This window comes from Anomalospiza imberbis, chromosome 2 (genome assembly GCF_031753505.1).
Source record: "Anomalospiza imberbis isolate Cuckoo-Finch-1a 21T00152 chromosome 2, ASM3175350v1, whole genome shotgun sequence".
Classification (NCBI taxonomy): Eukaryota; Metazoa; Chordata; class Aves; order Passeriformes; family Viduidae; genus Anomalospiza; species Anomalospiza imberbis.
This window is the reverse complement of record NC_089682.1, coordinates 96,896,278-96,917,006: the sequence shown is the minus strand read 5'-3', so window position 1 is coordinate 96,917,006 and position 20,729 is coordinate 96,896,278. Positions and strand designations below refer to the sequence as shown.

The 20,729-nt window shown below is 39.3% G+C and overlaps 1 protein-coding gene across 8 annotated transcripts in view; it reads left to right on the top strand.

Annotated features, from left to right (window-relative positions):
- Positions 1-15,244, top strand: part of KLF12 (KLF transcription factor 12) — a 229,750-nt gene extending 214,506 nt beyond the window's left edge. For all 8 annotated transcript variants that reach the window (XM_068182323.1, XM_068182327.1, XM_068182319.1 and 5 more), the window contains one exon: positions 10,768-15,244. In XM_068182323.1, the coding sequence (XP_068038424.1) occupies positions 10,768-10,949 (182 nt within the window). In that variant the 3' untranslated portion in view covers positions 10,950-15,244. The remainder of the gene's footprint in view (positions 1-10,767) is intronic.
- The last annotated feature ends 5,485 nt before the right edge of the window (positions 15,245-20,729 follow it).

Here is a 20,729-nt window from a genome sequence, read left to right as displayed (position 1 = left end):
CTGTTTAATACCTTTTGCTAAGTATAAGTTCCAGAGAGATATTTACAGATTTGTAATCCCTTCTTTAGACAAATACTGGGAAGAAGCAACATTTTTAAAATAATCTGTCTGGATTTTACTTGAACTGTGTAGATTTTTGGTCTCTAGCACTTCTTTGTCACCTACCCGCCAGACTCGCTCACTCAAAGAAAACCCCAACTTTTCTTTCTCATGTCCTGTGTTCTCCTTTTCCCTGAGCTCTTCCTGTATCGTGAAAATCTGTCAAGTGAAAAAACCTCCAAAAGCAGGTTCTTATGCTGTTTCAGAAACTGGGAATTTAAATAAAGAAAGCCAATTTTAAAATTATTTTGCTTTAAGTAAAATAGGAGGGTCTATTTGTGTTGGGTGATGCTTTTATTTTGTAAGAAATACTTTATTTTAGTGTTTAAAATTTACTGCCAGTTTCAATAAACAGTAGAGCTTTCCAATGTGAAAACTAGTATATTTCACAGAAGTTTTCCTTTCTAGCCTTTCTGCTCTTTCTTCATGCAGTTTCTCTTTAGAAGATCAACAGATTATTTAATAATGAAACCTCAGCCTACTCCATTGATGTGGCAGGCTTCACATTTCAGGACAGAAATATATTTAAGAGCAGACGTCTGCTGGTGCAGTATGTACCAGGGGTGTAAGGGCAGACTCACCAAAGCCACCACAGCCTAGAAAGATGATGTAGAAGTGGGAACCTCTGGATGTAGTGAGACCATTGTCTGAGCCCAGCTAGTTACAGGCAGGTGTCCCTACCAGAAGGAGCTTGTACATCCAGTTCTCTTCCAACAGCTGCTCTATGGAAAGTTAAATTGTTTTGTTTCTGGCACATTTTGCAAACTCTGAATTCACCTTACACACAGGGAGTCATTCCTCTGCATTGTAGGTCTGATGCTGTGCCGATATGGAAGAGTGCCCATGTGGTTATTCCAAGGCACTTTGATGGGAAAGCAAGTCTAATTGCATCTGTGATTACTTTCAGTCTCAAGGTTATGAAAAATATTTTCAACAGTGCCCCTTGACTTTGTAAATATGGGGTGCATATGTGTTTTGTCTGTGTGTGGCACAAGGGAATAATGATAATTTCATTATGCAGAATAAGATTTTTCTCGAAGCCAACCTTTTAGTACTTAATGCTCTACCTCCAAAGAACTGCAGTTCATCTGAGGTCTCTGGCGTGATTGTGGTCTACCATGTGTAGCCCCAAAGTGCCATGAAGGCAAGAAAGATGTCTTTACTCCTACCACTTCCAAAATATTTTCCCAGATGTTGCACCCAGACCTGGAGGAATAAACACACACTACGGGTTTCCAACTCTTGCAGCCTACTCAGTCCCCAGCAGAGGGAACAACAATTTGCTGGTGATAACCCATGTCTTTTGGGAAGTGTGTCTGAAGTTGCTCATGCCCATCCTGTCCTTGTCAGGACAACCTTCAATCGGAAACACAGTTTTTGAGAGTGCAGCATGCTCAGAACTGCAAGTAAGCGTCATAAAAGCTTTTTTAAAAGTGTTGTAATCAGTTTTTTTTCTTTTGCTTTCTTTTTTTTTTTGTGCATAAAAGCAAACAATAGGTAGATACTGAAAATTAGTGTTTTCACTCCACTTTTTTGCAAATAAGCAGTTAGAAACATGGGTAAATTCTACAAAAACTTCTTGTTTCACGAGAAAGTAAAAAAATCTGATGAAACCTATGTAGGATGAGGAGTTATTTTCTGTTGTTCAGTGTTTTATTCACGTAGGATATGAAATAGTGATATTTCAGTCACATTAATGAGCTTTCCCCTTGTCCCTTCTCATGCATATTTTTTTCAGCTGATATTTTTCTTAAGTGTTATATATATTTAATCTGATTTTTGTTGTGATAAAAATTGGTACATCTTTTTTGGAAAGTTTAATTACATTTCCAACTCACTTAAATTGGAGGTGAGTTTTTTAATGCTCTGTTTCTATACACAGCTCAGCACAGCAGTGCCCATCCTCTGCTTGAGCCTGACTTCTAGCACAGTGCAAACACCAAATAATCAATTGTGCAAAACTGTGAGACAAAGCTCATCCTTTGCAGCCTTTTAGTTACTTTTTGTTTGGGGTGTTCTTTATTATTTCTTCAGCAGGTTTCATTGTTGGTTTGGGGTTTTTGTTTTTTTTTCAAGAAACAAAAGGTCTAAGTTTCATATTGAGAAACATGAGTATTTCTTTTGATGAACATGGTGGAACAATGCTGGGAGGAGTCACAGTACCAGCATTGAAGAATCACAGAATCACAGAATTTTCTAGGTTGGAAGAGACCTTTAAGATCATCGAGTCCAACCCATGTCCTAACACCTCAACTAGATCATGGCACCAAGTGCCACATCCAGTCTTTTTTTAAACTCATCCAGGGATGGTGACTCCACCACCTCCCTGGGCAGATGATTCCAGTATTTGACCACTCTTTCTGTGAAAAACTTCTTCCTTAAGTCTAGCCTGTATCTCCCTTGGCGCAGCTTGAGACCGTGTCCTCTTGTTCTATCTGTTGTGGATGGGTAGGGAAGTGTGACTTGTTTGGTGTCTCCCTTGCAGTTGTAGACCACAGTGAAGGAAAGTTGTTTTATCTGGGGAAGGCCAGACTAAAGCCCAAGCCTGCAGCACCCCAGTTACGGAGAGTAAATGTGCAGATCTGCTGGCGCCCTCCATACACTTGGCTGCTGATGGAAGTATGGATCTGTTGCATCATCTTTCCCAAATGCTTCAGTGAGTGAAGGCTGCTATAAGAAGCAAAACCTCAGTTTTTTCCCACAGTACTGGAAATTCAATAGTCCCATGTATTTACTATGGCTGTTGTGAAGAAGAAAACTTCATGTCATCTTTCACTATAGATATATCTATAATATATATCTGTTAAGTATATATGTATATGCACTTAACACATACTTAAAAACTTACATATACACACACCATGTCATACAGAAAACAAATTTCAGGAAGGTTAATAAAACTATATTTTCCATGAACTTTTGGGATTTGGTTTGGCTCCTGGATTCAGGTGAACAGGAGGAGGCCTTTTACATTTCCAAGTGGTTTACTTTTTCTATTTTTACAGGTGCTAAAATTCATCATACTGCATCAGCAGCACCCTTGGCAATGTATGTAACTAATCCTTGTCCTCAAGCATTAATTCATTCATACGTCACATAGTGCTTAGTAGGGCTCATTCTGGGGCAAAGTCTCTGCAGAAGCCCCAGAAAGAGAAAATACAGAATTTGCTTGGATTCCCCCTCTTTCTCATTTTTCTTTGCATGTGGTTACTGAACAGACCAGAGACTGATATAATGGGTTTGCCTTCTTAAATTACAGCAAATTGAATTTTGTGATTCAAAGTCCCAAAAGCTTTTTTGTTGGGATTTGTATTTAAACAGCGACAGACTGGGGCAGCTGTATACCTAGTATGGCATGTGGGACAATAGTAGTAGAAGGAAAGAAGTAGGGAAAGAAACTAGGACTGGTCTTGCAGAGGGAGTGAGAAGAAGGGCCCAGATGGCAAACAGGACCAAAGCTCATCAGTGCAGTGAAATGAAAATGTGTTCGTGTGTTTTGATGTGAGAAAAGGACTCCCACCTGAATTATCACAAGTGGAGTTTGTAAATAATGAGTTCAAGGGCTGCCAAAGTGTAATGAAGTTCTGTCTCTTTCTAGAGTGGAGGTTGTCACTGTATATTTGAACTGAAGAAATTGTTTGTTTGTGGTTTCCACGTGAAGAAACCATGTCCCTGTCCTTTGCCTAAGTCAGACTGAGAACAAGAAATAAAAACCTGAACTTCAAGACGTGTCCCAGGCAGCACAGTATGTTCCTGTTCTGCTCGTAGAAATTGTTTTGCCAGACTTGCTCAACTGATACGAAACTAATCTCTTCCTGGAAAGATATTTTATTTGCATATTTTGACAATACTGAAACATAAAAGTCAAATTGCCTATGTTCAACAAAGAGAGAATTAGTAACAGCATTAAGTAAATAATTGAATTAGATTTTTGCATCAAAATGATTGAAAATATTTCAAAGTTTTAAAGGGTTTAAGCTAAGATCTAGCACTTTCATTACAGAAAGTAAAGTGTTTCCTAATGTGTAAGTCATAGCCTTGCTGTTCAATCTTGGCAGTTTTGGGAAGGCTGATGCTCACTGGTTTGGTTTTCCTACCTGCAGAATGGACTTGATATTTGTTACACAGTACTACTGTGAAGTGAGATTTTATGAGGGATTACATTTTCAAAAAAGCTTTGTAAGGCACTTCAGAGTTGTAAAGTGCTTGATAAGTGCTCTATTTTTTCATTAAAAAATTATACTAATAAAAATATCACATAAAACGTAAGAATTGTCATTTTTCCCTTTCCCCGTGTCTGAAAGCTAAGCTGCCCTCTTCCTCTGGGAGTGCCTGAGGATGTTCATTATCAGATAGTGTTTTTGCTGTTATAAGATTCTTTTCTGCCTGAAATGCCTTATTTTTAGTAGAAATGCAAAATCTAATTAGCCATCATTTGTGATTTTCAATTTATGATTTCTTCTCCTAGTGTCCTGTCAGTATTGGTGCACTAGGACTGTTCTGTATGCTTCAGAGCAATTCTGGTGTTTACATAGGAGGAGCTGAAAACAGCTGACATAAATATTATACATTACATATATTGCATAACATCCTGTAGCAGAAACCAAACCAGGAATCACCAGGAGATGTCCTCAACCTTGCAAAACTGTAGATCTGTTCACTTTGACTAGAAAATGTAGCATATCAGATGTAGGCAGAGGCATGTTTGCTGGCTTATTTATTTTCTTCTAATTTGTTTCGAGCTAAATCCTTATGACCGCACTCTGTTCTTATGTGGGGAATACTTTCCAAAATAATGACAGTAGAAGCTTGGGGCATAAAGATGTATGTAGCAGAACTGGGCATGTTCCACCTCTTGAACTATGCAAATTTCACTAAAAACCATTGTATTTTGTGAATGGGGTAAGCAGTCATCTCCTCCGTGCCCCCATCCTTCCTGTCTGGAATTACTACACAAACCTATACATCAGGTTTTGTTTCCATATGCTTTCTAACTTTGTCTTTCACAGGGCGATGAAAGCTTAACATAGAAGAAAAATCTGACTAGGTTGCTGAACCTTCACCCCTGAACAGCCCCGTATGTTTATTTCCTCGTTCGCTCTTACTTGGAATAAAAGCATTAGCAACCTTTCAAAATGCTGCTTGCCACTGCAGGATGGAGCTGCAGAGAAGTGACATAATAACTCAGGAGTCATGGTGACAATTCCATGTGCAGAAAAAATTGATAGGGGTGTCTGAGGAGGACATAAATAAGAAGGGACATAGCACTTATCTGTAATACCAGAAAGAAGGGGGAGTTGATGCCAGAGGAAGAGAACTATTTACAGCTTGAGCACTGGGATGTTTTCTGTCCTGGTAGTAGACAGTGTTACTTCATGGCTGCCAAGAGCCCGCTAAACTGCTGGATAAATGAAACTTAAATAATAGACAAATGAAAGGAACTGCAAATGGGCAGAGGGAGTAATGGGGCATCTGCAGTTGCAGTAAATAAGGTTCCTTGCCTAAGGAATGTATATAAGCCCAGCTCTGTTTCTTGGAGTTCCAGAACAGTTTCCCTGCTGGCAGAACAACCCATAACTATTTACGTGGTGGTTTTGTGGTGTCTGTCTTTGAAACATCTGGTCTGGCATCAAATACTGTTGATACCAGCTGGTTGATGGGCAGAGGATAACTGCTGAGGAACATCCCACGTGGGAAATTCTGCATGGTGCAGAACAGACTCTCATCCCTTCATCTGTTACATGGCATGTCTTGGGCTGGTACCTACACAGAGTTTTTTTAATAAGGAATACATGAATGTCATCGGGTTATAAAGTAAAAGTTCAAGAGATTTATTTCCCTCAGTGAATGGTCCTCCAGATGTCAGGGTACATGAATAAAGATATGGGAATACAGATTTGGGCTGTGTGAAGGGTGGAAAATTTTGAAGTGCCTGAATAGTGGTCATTATTCAGCATTATTAATTCAATACTTGAAGAGTTTTGGAGGATTTAATGAGCAGTAATTGTAACCATGTTCCTAAGTGCCTAAGTGAGAGGAGTCATGATAAGTTAGGAGAAATAATATGGTAAAAGTAATTAAACTAATTTGGTTTATCGCATCTGGACTACAAAAGGCATGGTTTTGGAGGGCTCTTAGAAATAGATGTTGTGTTAATAGAAGATTGAAAAATGATTATTCTCATTTGGAGCATTGACTCATCCCTTCAAAACTTTGTAATTAACTCCCCCAAATAATAGAAAATACTCATTTTCTACAGAGAACTGTCTAGAAATACTTATTCATGCTCCAGGGTCCTGCTTGATCTATGTAAGTGGCTGTTGTGGTGTGCTGTTCACTGTCCATGTATTGCAGTACAAAGCTGCAGAATAGTATTGGAATTTCTCTGTTTTGAGATATTTTTGTCAGGTTTCAGGATTAAACAATAGAGCTCTCAAAGGCACATGCAAAATTAGAGGGTCAGCAAATGTTCACAGCTTCAGGCATCTATTTTTAAATTGATAGGTTCTTTAAAACTTCATAGATTCAGAATATTGAACTAACAGGATTTTATCTTCCTCCAGTTTTTCTTTTCTCCTCCTCCTAATTGCCACATGTTTTTAGTCTCTTTCTGTAGCTCTTCTTGCTTCCAATTTCCCAAAACTGTGTACTGTTTTGAATTCTTTATTCCTGTGTTTCCACCACCCCAGGCAAAACTCACACAGCCTGCATTTGCTCCTTAAAGCTGAACGAGAATTTGAGTGTCTGGGTGCATGAGGAGTCAAAATGTGCCCATACTTGAAGCCCAAGAGTTTCTTAAACACTCAAACTCAAGTGCTCGCACGGAGACAGAAGTGTCTGAGTCAGAATGGTCAAGTGGTTGATTTCAACTCCATTGCAATCCAGTCTTGAAATGTAGATAGATAGATGGATAGATGGATAGATGGATGTAGTGTCATTAAGTTCTTCCAGTTTTGTCCACCTCCTCACACACTGCTTTCTGGGTTGCCCTGCTGAAGCCCAGCTCCTCTCTGCTGGTTGCACTGAGGATTTCAGCCGTGAGTGCTCAAGCTCTCACCAGGAAAAGCTGGTGTGGGATAGCTGACACCAACTTCTCAGCTTGTAGCAATTCTGCTCCTGCTGGTCCTTTCTCCATCATTTGAACTCTTGGGTGTTCTGGTTTTGACAGCCTCAGTGGTTAGTCTTCATGTCTGGGGTGACAGCAAACAAAAGGTTAAGAGTTAGTATATGAAGAAATTTTTTTTCTAGCACTCAAGCATGCACAGATAATGTAGCTGTTTAAGAGAAAAGTAGTAGTACTGTTCTTTCCCTAAAAATTAGACTTGTGTAAAATGTTGATTAAGCTTAAATGGACAGTCGTCTCTTTCACAGTTGTCTTTACAGCAGCCTTTTTAAGGTGCATGTGAGTGAATGTCTTCACATTAACACTATTTTGGCTGGCTTTTTCCTTTCTTACACTAAATGTATATATTTAATTGAAAACAATGAGAGGTCCTCTTAGGTTGAGCTTGTAAGAGTGATTCTCCTTCAGTGGAGTAAATACCTTGCAAGGAATGTCGTCAGTCCTGTCTCTTTCACATAGCTCCGTGAGGGCTGGGTAGGCAGGACTCACTGAGAAGGGATGCTGGAAGCAACATGTGGGAACTCCAGCTGAGTGATCTACCCTCATGTCCTTCTGTCAGCTGACTTTCATTTCTTACCTGAAACGATACTGTTTTAATGCATGAACTAAAAACCTGTTTCTGGTATTTCTCATGCAAACCATCCATTTCTGCATTGGGTTCTCTGTTTTCTGCTGAAGGAAGGAAGATACAGAATTCTGTGTACCAAGGGAAAGGATTTCATGAATATCTTTAATATTAATATTATTAGTGATCTGGACAAGGGGATCAAGTACACCCTTAATAAGTTTGCAGATGATACCAAGTCGGGGATTGTTGATCTGCTGAAGGGTAGGAAAGCTCTGCAGAGGGATCTGGACAGGCTGGATTCATGGGCCGAGGCCAGTTGTGTGAGGTTCAACAAGGCTGAGTGCTGTATCATGCACTTGGGTCACAACAACCTCAGGCAGCACTATAGGCTGGGGGAAGGGAGGCTGCTAAGCTGCCTAGCAGAAAATGATCTGGGGATGCTGATCAGCAGCGGCTGAACATGAGCCAGCATGTGCCCAGGTGGCCAAGAAGGCCAATGGCATCCTGGCCTGTATCAGCAAGAGTGTGTCCAGCAGGGCCAGGGCTGTGACTGTGCCTCTGCACTTGGTGCTGGTGAGTCCACACCTTGAATCCTGAATTGAATTTTGTCCTTCTGACTAAAAGAAGGACATTGATCTGCTGGAGTGTGTCCAGAGAAGGACAGTGGAGCTGGTGAAGGGTGTGGGCACAAGTCTTATGAGGAATGGCTGAAAGAAGTGGGGTTTCTCAGCCTGGAGAAAGGGAGGATCGGGGGAATGTTTTTGCTTTCTACAAATAACTGAAAGGAAGTTGTTGCAAGGTGTGGGTCAGTCTCTTCTCCCAGATAATAAGTGACAGGACTAAAGGAAATGGCCTCCAGTTACACGAACCTACCAAGGTAGGTTTAGATGGGATATTGGAAAAAAAATTCCTCACCCTGGTTGTCCAGTGAAGAAGTTGAGTCTCCATCCCTGAAGATGTTTAAAATTTCAGATGCTTGTAAGTAATAATCCAGAGCCTAAGAAATATCCATTGTCTGAAAGTGTCTGTGGTCAAAGAAGCCAACTGAGGTAGTATCTAGTGAAAAAGAGAGTTTAAAAGTGTGTTGAGGGGTGGGCAGGACAAGTGCTGCACTTGGAAAACGATGTGGTGTGACAGGAGTGTTGGAATCAACCTGCCAAGTTGGACGGGGGTACTGCTATATTTGTACAGTGCTCTGCACCAACTGTTTGTGGCAAGAATAGCTATGTAAGACAGTTTGGTGGCAAATTTGGGTACATTTTGTAGCACTGTGTCATTGGCAAGAGTGTGCATCTCACCATCTGCCATGTAGCTTGTGCCTGCCTGTCCAGCTCACAGCAGCTGCTGGATTTGAGATGCCCAACACTGTGGCCACCCAGTGGCAATGAGCACTATTTGGTGCTCTGTGCTTGGTTGGAGAGTACAAAATTATCTAGGCTGAGCTGCTGCTGGTGCAACTACATGTTGTGGTCAGAGCCCTGATTGCTGGGTTCTCCTCACAGCAACTGTTTCCCACCCCCATCTGACATCAAAACTGCAGCACAGCCCAGATGGTGCACAGAAGGTACCAACCCAAGGAGCTCAAAGGTTGCTGACAACCTTGCTGACATGTCATGCTGATGTCTGTACAGCACTCAGTTTCCTTACAGAGGCCATTTCATCTGGATTTTTCTGGGCTGTTTGAACTTTGTGATGATACTCTTACTTGGGAATTTTATTTTGAAACCAAGGGCTCTCTGCAAAGCATTTATTGACTTTTGAAGAGACGCAAGGAGGGAGGTTCTGCCTATGAAAAGGCGAGTGTTGCGTCACTGGTTCATGTAATTGAAATAGTTCCTTGCAAGCCACTCATGATTCATATGAGATAATAAATAACTGAAGAATGATTGTGCCTAACAAAGGAAGCAGTTATTGCAGAGATGCCCTTTTGTTGTCCAGGTTGTGATTAGTTGGTCAGAGGGGAAGTAAAATTTTAGAGACACAAAAGGAAGATAAATATGGACCTCACACAGTTTCCTCAGTTTTGGTTTATGTTGAACTATGGGATCAAGGTAACTGCCAAGAGCATTTCTATAGACGCTGAAGGTGAGTGGTAGAAGTCACAAAGAAGTATAGCCTAAAAACATAGCCCAAATGGGATTTTAAACAGTTTGTGCTTTATGCAAGCACAAAATCCAGTTTGGATGTATTAGTCTTCTCCTCTGACATGATACAACGTCATTCTTACCCTTAAATATAAAGCAAGACAGTGGGGTTTTCCAAAAATCTACATTAGCCTAAGTCTAAGCTCACTAAAGTAAATGGGTATTTATGAACAGTGTTGTGCAAATCTCATGGCTAAGTACATTTAAAAATTGTACACCATTCCTAATAACATCTTACACAAAATTATTTTTACTGAAAGTAAGTGCAGTAAATAAAGAGGAGGTTTTACAGATTGAATTTTTATGTTTCATTGGGAAATTGTAGTTGATTTTTACCAGCTTACTAAGAAATGTCTCGGAATGCTGTTTACACAAATAATCAGAAACCTTCATAAACATCATAGAATAATGGGAAGTCTGTGTCAGCCCATGGTAAATTGCAGGAACATCAGTTAATCTGGTCATTTGGGGAGAAAGTGTAGCCTGACAAGATGAGGGTTGCAAACTTGTATGGTAATGATGAGAATAATTACACAGCCCTCTGTCCTGATGTTAATCCTCGCATCACCCCTGCAAGGTAGGATCTATATTATTGCCTTAATACTGTTGATTTTCTTAGTCATGTGAATGCCACGGGATTGATAAATCTCAAGGCTCTCTTCCTTATATTCAGCAGATCCAGTACTTCATATTTGTGTAATTTGGCCTAAAGCAACCCCTAGGCAGTGCTTGTCCATGGGAAGCATGCAGAGGGGATTGTGGGGATTAATAGCAACAAGGGGAAAATCACAACCTGTTTTTCCCCCTTCCCCTCTTTCTTTTGTTTCTCCCAGGAGAAAAACCCTACAAATGTACCTGGGAAGGCTGCACCTGGAAGTTTGCTCGATCCGATGAACTGACGAGGCATTACCGCAAGCACACGGGAGTGAAGCCATTCAAGTGTGCAGACTGTGACCGCAGCTTCTCCCGCTCGGATCACTTGGCGCTCCACCGCCGCAGGCACATGCTGGTTTGAGAAATGCTACCTGTTCCAGCCGAGTTTAAGAGCTGGGTCTCTTAACTACCCACAGTGAATTCAGCAGGGCTGAATCTCCCTCTTCAGTGTTAACAGGCAGGGCTTTCCCTGATGTCTGTAACAAAAAATAGTAACAGAAATTCAAAAAAAGCAGGAAAAGAAGTGCCACTCTTCTCCTCGCCATCTGAAGTTAACCCTGTCTGCCCCTCAGCATGGCTACCCCCTCAAAGTGTCATCACAATTACCTGGGAAATAGCAGCCGAGATGCTACAGGAATGGGCATTATTTTACATGCTGCATCCTTTGACAAAAAATGTTTATAGCTTGTATGTTTTCTCAGCTGCCAGACATTTTGTTCCTGAAAAATCACTGCTGGTTGGAGTATAGATACCACGAACTGATGATGATGATGATAGTGATGATGATGATGATGATGATGATGATGATGATGATGATGATGAGAGCAAGACCGCTAGATCTGTATTATGCCATCTTTTCCCCTTGTTTTCAATACCATCTGGCCTGTGTCAGCACTGCACCGGCGCTGTGCTACAGACAAGCTGCGTGTGAGTAGGCAAGAAGATCCTGCTGGAGAGGTCCCGCTGCTGGAGCTGGAGGTTTGCTTGATCAGACATTTGCAATAATGATGGTGGCATTTTAATATCATACCATAACTTGTCATTATGCCCTAGAGAACACCAGCCATTTAACTTTTTCCTTTAATGTTTTTTTTCCTTCTTTTCTTTCGTCGTTGTCATTGTTGAAATCTGTAAAATAAGCAAAGGGCAGCAGCATCTCTGCTGAAATACCATATTAAGTATCTGTGTTTTACCATGGAATTAATTAGATTCATTTTCTGATTTGTATAGAAAGAGCCCACCTAAAAACTACTACCCTATTCTCAGTGTGCTGTTTTCTTTCATGCAGGTGTCCTCTTCCCCACAACCATTATTTGAACCCAAGGAAATAGTCAGATCTTGTACTTGCTGGTACCAAGGTTAGTGGTATAGCCATTCATGAGATGGAATTGAATGTATCATCAAAACAAAACAGAGAAGAAACGGCTGCATCTCTTGCAGAGAAAAAGCAATAATGAATAAAATGGCTCTTGAGACAATAATTTACTCCACACCAACAGAAGTGGGGGGTATGCAGAAACAGCATGTAGGATTTAAGCTTTTAAATTAATGTTTTTTCTGGTTTCACTGACCTGCTAGGCACCACAATTAAGTACTTTTATTTCCTTTAACAAAATACTTGTGGAAAGCAGGAAGGATAAAGGAAAGAGTTGATTGTTGAGGAGGTAGTGGATGAACTCTAAGTAGGACAGAGAAATATGCAGTTGTGCTCTGCAAAACATTAGATTTCTCCCTGGGAGTTAGGGAATAACAGGATTTTGCCAGCTGTGTAGTATGATATAAATGGACCTCTGTATGGGTACCAGTGGCTGCCTCTGCTTGGATTTTCAATCCAAGCCTTTTAAGATTAAATAAAAGGAAATTCTTGATCATTCCCATACAGCCCTATAATTGCAAACCAATTTGTATTAATTGAATTATGTAGGAAAGAGAGAAACTCTTAGTCATCTGTTATTCATGCAAACAGAATAGTGTTTTTCTGTTTTCTTTCCTCAGAAGGATCTGCCTATTCGGCTAAATTTGACAAAGGGGAGGCTTGGCAATATTTTCTAAGTGTTGAGATTTTCATAGCTTAGAAATGAAAGATGTAAACATAAGGTCTTTTGCAATGCATTTAATTATGAATATTTTGTTGCAGTAATTCCAGATTAAATTTGTGATGCCACTTGTTTGTTTTTAAATGTTTGACCATCTCAGCTAATATCAGATTCCTGAAGTAAATGTAGTAACGTTGGGGGGATTCTGGAATCCAGGTAATCTTTAAGAAAAAACAACACAGAGTACCCATACAGATACAAAAGCAATTACAGTTAATTGAGGATTAATATGACTGGGATTATACTTTATAACAGCATTCAAAAGACTCCAGAGTTTGGTTGTCTTTAAATATCCTTAATGTTCCCCAGTATGGATAGTTTATCAGCTCTCTGAAAGAACTTACAAGAAGTTCAGGCTTCCCACTCACTGCCAAGTGGTGAGCAGAGAAACTCAACACAAATTATTCACAGCTGTTGTGGAAAAAAATGTCTCTATCAATTCCCATTGACCATGTTAGTGATCTACTTCCACCAAATTTGACAACATTCTAGAATCCATCTCCAAATCAGGGACAGAGCAGGGCTTCTGGATAGACCATGAGGCATTGCAGGACAACAGAACTGTGTCTTTATGAGCAGCATTACTACCGTTGATTTAAAAAGCTGATTGTCAAAGTATTGTATGTGAGGTTCTTTATGGATTATGTCTGAGGTCTGGTTTTTGTGTACTTCAATATCATCCCCTTAAATTCATCTGTCATTTTTGGCATTTAGGGGAAGAAGTCAGGTCAGGTAGAACTCCATTGATAAAATTCTTTTCTTGCCCAAGAATATTTTACCAACTAATTATTTGAATAGCAATAATTCAGTTGAACCAATGGCATACAGAATTCCTTTTGGGATCTGTGGTTTGTTGTTTGTTTTTTTTTTTTTTTTTTCTCTCATAGAAATTTAAGTTTGCTTGAACAGAAACTCCTACTGGGCATTTTGTTAGTGTAGAAGAGGATGTGATATTACCCTCAAACATTGGTTGCAGGGTGCAGCTGGGAGAGATCGGTGTTCATCTTTAGGCTTACCCTGTTGTCAATGAAGACAGAGAAACTACAAGAGAAATGGAGAGGCCTTTAATTTTTGTGTTCAGCTTGGAAATGCCCTGTGGAAGAGTGTATGTATAAGAGACCCTGGAGAGGCTTGTTTCCCAAGGCCGATGTTGGTCTATGTGAATCCCTGGTTTTTCAGCTGGTTGCCTGTTACTATTATGAATTGGAAGCATTGCAACAGAAAGAGGGTCTGGTTTTATGGAAAGAACCCCAAAGTGATAGAGGGTTAAAGCAGCAGTAATGCCAAAGGACACAGGCACAGAGTGTGGCAATGGTAGGAGAATAAAGCCAAAAGGTAAAGGAGTGTGTGCTACATTTTGTTATTTCACAGGCAGGAGGTACATCCTCAGCCTTTCCAGCACACGTGCAAGGGCTTCTCATGCTGCTGTTACCTGTAGATGAATTGCACAACCAGCAGTAGTCCACTGCTGAGTTTCAAATACACAGTATTGTTCTTGATGAGGTTCACATTCATACCAACACCTTCAGGCTTTGATCCCAGTTACTCCATGGGGTTGTTTTCTGGGTTTTGTCCCCTTCAGAAGTATTATAAGAGAAGTTACTCGGTAGGATGGGGGTGTTTGAATGTGGACCTGATGTCCCCCAGATCCTCAGTGTGTCTTTGCCTTTATTGGCTGTGGTTCAGACCTGCCAAGTTTCTGTGCTCGTGCAAAGACAGCGGGCAATTGCTCCAGGTAGTTTCTTCAAGAATCCTGGTACCCCACCACTGGTCTGTGACATCTCATGGCTGTGGTGAAGGCTTACGTCATGTGTAGCATGCAGAAATACCAGATCTCATCCTGACACGATGCAGTTGGGCCATCTTAATTGAGCAGTTGGGATACACAAACATACAGTGTCCCATAGCTTTAGAAAGACAAGAGATTTCAGTCCACCATGCTGTGGCATTGCATGTTACAGCTTACGAGGGAAATTATGCCATGAAGTGTCAGATTTCATATATTTTCAAAAGTTCTAAATGGATTTGTCAGGAAATCTCAGGAGCCAGCATTTTAGGAAAATGTAATGAGCAAACAGCTTTGATACTAAACTTTTAAAATGTTTAATTGTGTCATTATTTTTTGAGCACCCCTTATATTCAGCACTGTAAAATCGGCTCATTGCAACAGCAATTTTTACTCGGGGATGAAGATGCAGTATTCCTTATTCTCTCTCATGCTTACATAATTGATTAAATAGATTTAGACTGACTTGTATATATGATTATTTGCTGGAGTAATGTATAACAAAATTAACAGTGTTGAAAATTACATCTGTGATGTTCATGTTTGAGTAAACTTGCAGTGCAGAGCATGGACAAATATCTGTACAGCCATTCTCCCCTTTAATAATGAGAATAACAGTGATCATAAGTCTCGTTTTCCATTAGCCACATTGAAAATGTATTCTAGTTGCCATTTATAAATTTAAATTCTGGTAATAAATGCTGTTTAATGTAAAAAAATATCTTTCCCCTTTATTGAAAGTGGGTACCTCGAATTCAGGGTAGGTGTGACTAACAATATCCCACTTACTTTTTAGTTTGAATTTGAGTTTGGAAAGGTCATTGTGTGAAACTGTGTCTTCCACAGCAGTCAAGTCCTAAGATCATTTAGTAAAATCCATGCTACTCCCACATGCTCATCCTTACGCTCATGCATATGAACCCCAGCACTTCCATATGTGCACTTCCCCAGCATTTCCATACCCATGTGCAGGTAATAAACGAGTTTATTTAAAGTTTAGGTGGAAAAAAAAATCAGAAAAGGAAGAATTTTAAGTAAAGACTGTTACAGAAAATGCTACCTTAAGAAACCAGCTCATGTTATTGTGTTATGGCTTTGCCTGTGATACATGACTGGAGAATTGCACAAAGAAATTGTTGTATTTCCACAGTTTTGCTATAGCGTAGCAGTTGCTATGTAATGTATGCTTATGAAGTCATGCCCACTGGAACACTGAAAAGGCTTCAATTCTCCACAATAAATCGAGTTTCAGCATAAAAATGTAACTGTAAGGATACTGCATCTTTAGAAATCAAAGTAACTTTAAAGTATTTTACTATACTTGTAACAGTTAAAATGTGATACATGTGATAATGGAAAAGTATTTTCAAACTCACAGTTTTACATGGGGTGTTAAATAGCTGAAATGAAAAACATTTTTAAACAATCCTTACCTTCAGTTTTCACTGGGGAGACTGTTAGGATAATGCCTTGCAAAGCTTAAACACAAAACACAAGAAGTAAATTGTTCTGTTTTATCAGAGCGTGTTTTCTCTGCAAAATGGAGTGGCCACTTCTTTGCTGTTTTGCAGATGGTGTGTGATATAGCAAAGTTATACGGAGTCCTTCCATGTCAAATAAGTCAACGCTCAATGTCTTTGACTGAATAAAGAAAAAAAAAACACTTAAACAAAATGGAAACCATATGAAAGGTTTGTTGGTTTGTGATTTCTTTTTTTCCTTCTGGCATTTTACAATGAACTGCGGATACAGGAATGGCACTCATATGATTTTATTTCTTCTTGTATTTCCCCAACTACAGTGCATCCTGGTGAAAGGTTGCAGAGCTGAAATAGGCAGCTGCTTTTTGCTGATTCCAGGGGAGTTTAGTCTTCTAGGTGCAGTAACATGTCAAGAATATCCATTGTAGCAGGACAGTTCTGACATTTAAAATACACATACACTTCAGTGAGATAACCTGAAATCTATTTTAGAGGTGAAACAGAAACTGAAAGTGCCTGTAATTAGAACTGATGGGATGTTCCTATACTTTTACACAGCAATAACTTAATGGGACTCTGTTAACAATAAGGTGAAAATGAAATTTTACTTGGAGAACAATAATGCAGCACAGAAACAAACACAAAGTGCCATTTGTATGTTCACATGTTGAGATACTGTGTTAGAGTTTTTAGTTATTTTCTCAGATAACATCTGTCATATATTTGTAAGAAGAAAATAAATCTTAGTTTACAAATGACTCGTAGCTGTACCGATTCTCAGTAGATGTGATTGGAAGTCGTTGTCAGAGCAGTGTTTTAGGGGATTTCTTCCCAATTTATGTTGGATATGCCCATGTATCCAGGGTATTCTCTAGTGAAGTAATCCAAAACCAGCAATAAGCCCAATGGAGCTTTTTTTTTAGGGAATATGATAGAACAGAGACTCTAGAAAAATCCTCTGCATTGAACTCTGGAAACACAAGAGTTCACCTTATGTCTCCTTTCTCTTCATCATGTAGTGCTCATAGTATTTAAAATCATCTTGGTTGACTTCATGAGTGGACAAAATAAATCACTTCTCTTTCTTTTGGGGACAAATGAGTGAAAGGTTGGGGTCTGTCAGTCTAGAGACTCTTTGAATAGCAAACAAGAAGTTGATATTCCTAAGATGAAGTATGGAGATTTTTATATTGAGTGGCCTAAACATTAGCATCAGTAGACTAATTGATCTTACCAGAAAATGACCAGCTGTGACTCTTGCACTCTTATTTTTTCTCAGTTTTTTCGTAAATATTAACTACTGCTAATGGATACTTAAAATAGCAGTGTAATGCCAGCCCTCATACTTCTTCTATTTTAAAAAATTAATTTATCAGAAATCAAAATGTAACTGGTTGTCCTGATGCCTTTGCCAAGGAAAATTGCTTTCCATCCTCTGAATTTGTACCTGTCATTTTTCCAGGCAAAATTTTGCATTTGAGAAATCCTGCATTTTGTTTAGACTTCTGCTGCCATCAGTGGGTTGCTGCTAGAGTCTCACTGAGGCTCATACACAGATGAAAGTGCAGGTCCAAAAACATCCCTCCCTCCCCCAAAAAAACAGTGCATGTGGACACACATGTAACAATTAGGTATTCATGTACATGAGTTGATTATATGACAAGGTTGCTTGTTCAGTAACAAATTTAAGTGTTAACCACTGGCAGAAATAATCCCATCAGAAAATGCATATACTTACTCTGTTGTCCCGAGCTTATCTACAGATACTAAGCACACAAAAGAACACAACTCATGCTGGGGATTTCAGGAGAGCACCAGGGAATGTGTTGTCAGGAGGCCAAAGGAATCTAGTTTTTTACCCAATATCTGAGCCCTTCTTGCAGAGCAGTGTTCGGTTCTTTGTTCTGGAGCAACGACACTGCGAGGGAGCACCCTAGGAAAGCTGCCATGTTGGAAGGCTTGGCTGATTCCAGCCCTGCATGTGTTAGTTCTTTGGTAGGAAAGGGCACTTTGTCTTCGCCATCCCAAAAGAAGACAGGTTTTTTCCCCTTCATTCTGAAAAGCAAACTCTGAGTAAGGGTTTTTTTTGGGGTTTTTTTGTTTGTTTGTTTTTGGTTTTTTTTGTTTTGTTTTTTTAGTCTGTTTTGTTTTGATTTTAGTTTTTTGGGGTTTTTTGCTTTATTTGGGTTTGGGTTGTTTTTTTGGGTGTTTTGGTTTTTTTTTGGTTTTTTTGGTTTTTTTTTTTTGCTTTGCCAGCATTATTCTATAGAAGTTCATGCTCACTGACTGAATTATGAAATAATTACCCTTGTGGTAACTTTCACATTATTCAATACAGAGTTTTTCAGTCCTCCAGAGAAACAAAACTGGGCATATGAATTTTAGCTATTACAGAAATAAGAATACAAAAAATTACTTGAGATCTTATTGTCCGTATGAATGAACTGCGGCATCTTTCCCAATTCAGAGTCAGAAGTTTCAGTGAGCCAAGGTGCTCTCAGTTACAAAAGAAGAGGTGGTTCTCACATTGGCTTGCTAAACCTTGCTCTGTGCTGTGACCTCAGCGTATAAAAACAGTAATTCAGTGTCTGATACGGGATCACAGGCGATGGCTTTGATGGATTGTCATAAGCATGAACCATGAAATACACAAATAGGTTTAGATATCACTTTTCTCCCTCTCCCTGCCTTTCTAGTTATAAAAGAGCTTTGGAAAGACAGCTTGAGCCAAATCTTCATGGCAGAACTGACATTTTTCATGATTCAGATTGTTGTTGTCATTTCTGGTATCAGACTCTTTCATTGCTACATTTCCATGTTAAAAAAATTGGCATGGTATATTTCTTTCCTGATTGTCCTATACATGGCTTTCTTGGTAATGTAAGTTCTTCATTGAACACCCACACAATATGCTCACTTGACTTTCTGTCTGTCCTTAACAAAGTTGTATTTCCCATTTGCACATTTGTAGAATATACACAGAGATAGTAGTGAATTACTTAAGTTACATGCACCATCAGCCTTAAGACCTTCAACCCACACACAGGCACATGCATTTCATACACATCAAGGGAAAGAGAGATTTGGACACTGCTATCAACATGTGGGGTCAAAAATACCCTTAAATCAGAAAGTTCTTTCAGCTGTGTTCAGGAAAAAACAACAATACTGAAAAATATAATTCCAGGCCAAGTTACTTATGGATGAAACAAATTCCCCCATGGTGTTATTTGAATGAAAACCTAAGGATGGGATTGTATTTGGCCCCAAATTGTTCCTTCAAATCAGGTCATTACTGTTGTATGTACCAACGAGTGTTCATTCGATCCTCCTGTGTAAAAATACAAAAACATCCCGTAGTTTACCAAGCGATTCATTTGGGACTGAGGCTTCACAGCAATGGAATTAGTATGTACAGCACCTCAATCTTTTTCCTAGATAAGATGCGAAAGGGAGGGCCATTATCGGTAACCCCATAGAGATAGTAGTGTCAATAGAGCTCCTACATTTAAAAGGAATAAAAATACCAGTGCTAGCAGGCAAACATATTAGTTTTTTTAGACTTTTTTTTGCCTTCTTTTCAAAAGCTTTTAAATAAAAAAATTACTTTTCTTCAAAACTTAAAGTAAACTTCTGAAGATCTAATTTCCCAATAGTTTCCTCTGCATTTATATACTATGTAGTGTTTAGGCAATGCCTATGTTATAAGTTTATTAATATTATGTAAGTGTTGTTCTTGTATTTATGTATAGTGTATGTATTGTAAATATACTCAGAGCTTCTTTTCCTCTTACTGTAAAAAGGTGATTTTTGCCCTATGATAATGTAAAGGGAGTCCCCTAATGAAATTGTCAGAGGATGATTATTCCACTCTATTCTCAAAGATTTAAATGAACAAGTGTTATCGTTTTAAATGGTGTCTCAGACATATTTTGTTGGTGCATTGCTTTTCTGTATTCAACTTTCCTATGAAATGAGCTGTGAATTGAAATAGAGTTTAAACCTTTAAATGTATGCATTTGTACAATTATCTGAATGGAGGCATGAAGGTTAAATAAAGCATTTTGTATGGAACAAACCCCCTAATTATTACTGTGGATGACTCAAACCTTCTGGAATACCTAGAAACTAACTTTTTAAAATTAAATCTTTGTTTTCTATAAGCATATAGTGATTTTTTTAATGGAATGTTTGCTTAAGAAATGGATTTTACTTGCTTTTCTGATTTTTTAAAAGCCACCATAGAGAGTAGACATTCTTTCTCCTTTCACAGAATTTGAGCATCTGTGGCAAAGCTGGAACAAATAAAATACCACTCAGCAATGTAAACAAAAATATCCTGGGATGATAGAAAAATATTTTGGATTACTATATAACCTGAATTCCCCAAGTACTTTAAAAGGGGAACTCTTTACTTCTGCCCCTCTCCTTCCCCTGTGTGTGGGGAGGCTGGTGCAGTTGATGTGCAGCATCTGTAAGGTATTGGTGCAGCCAGGAGAAGGATTGTTCACTGTGTGCCCCTGAAGTGAAGGAACAGCTGCTGGAGGAGGGCAGGGGCACACTGGAAATTGCCAGTTCATACCTGGTTGGAGAGAGTTGTTATTTGCAATTGCTCTGAGGGACACTCTGCGGCCTAGGTGGGCTTCTCCCTTGTGTCTGGCCCTTCCGTAAAAGAGCTTCCTTTATGTTTGAGCCAGTCTAGGACAACTGGATGTAAAGTCAGGGGCTTGGAGCCGTACAGCACCCTTATTGGTGAAATTTCTCCTTGAAATTAATTT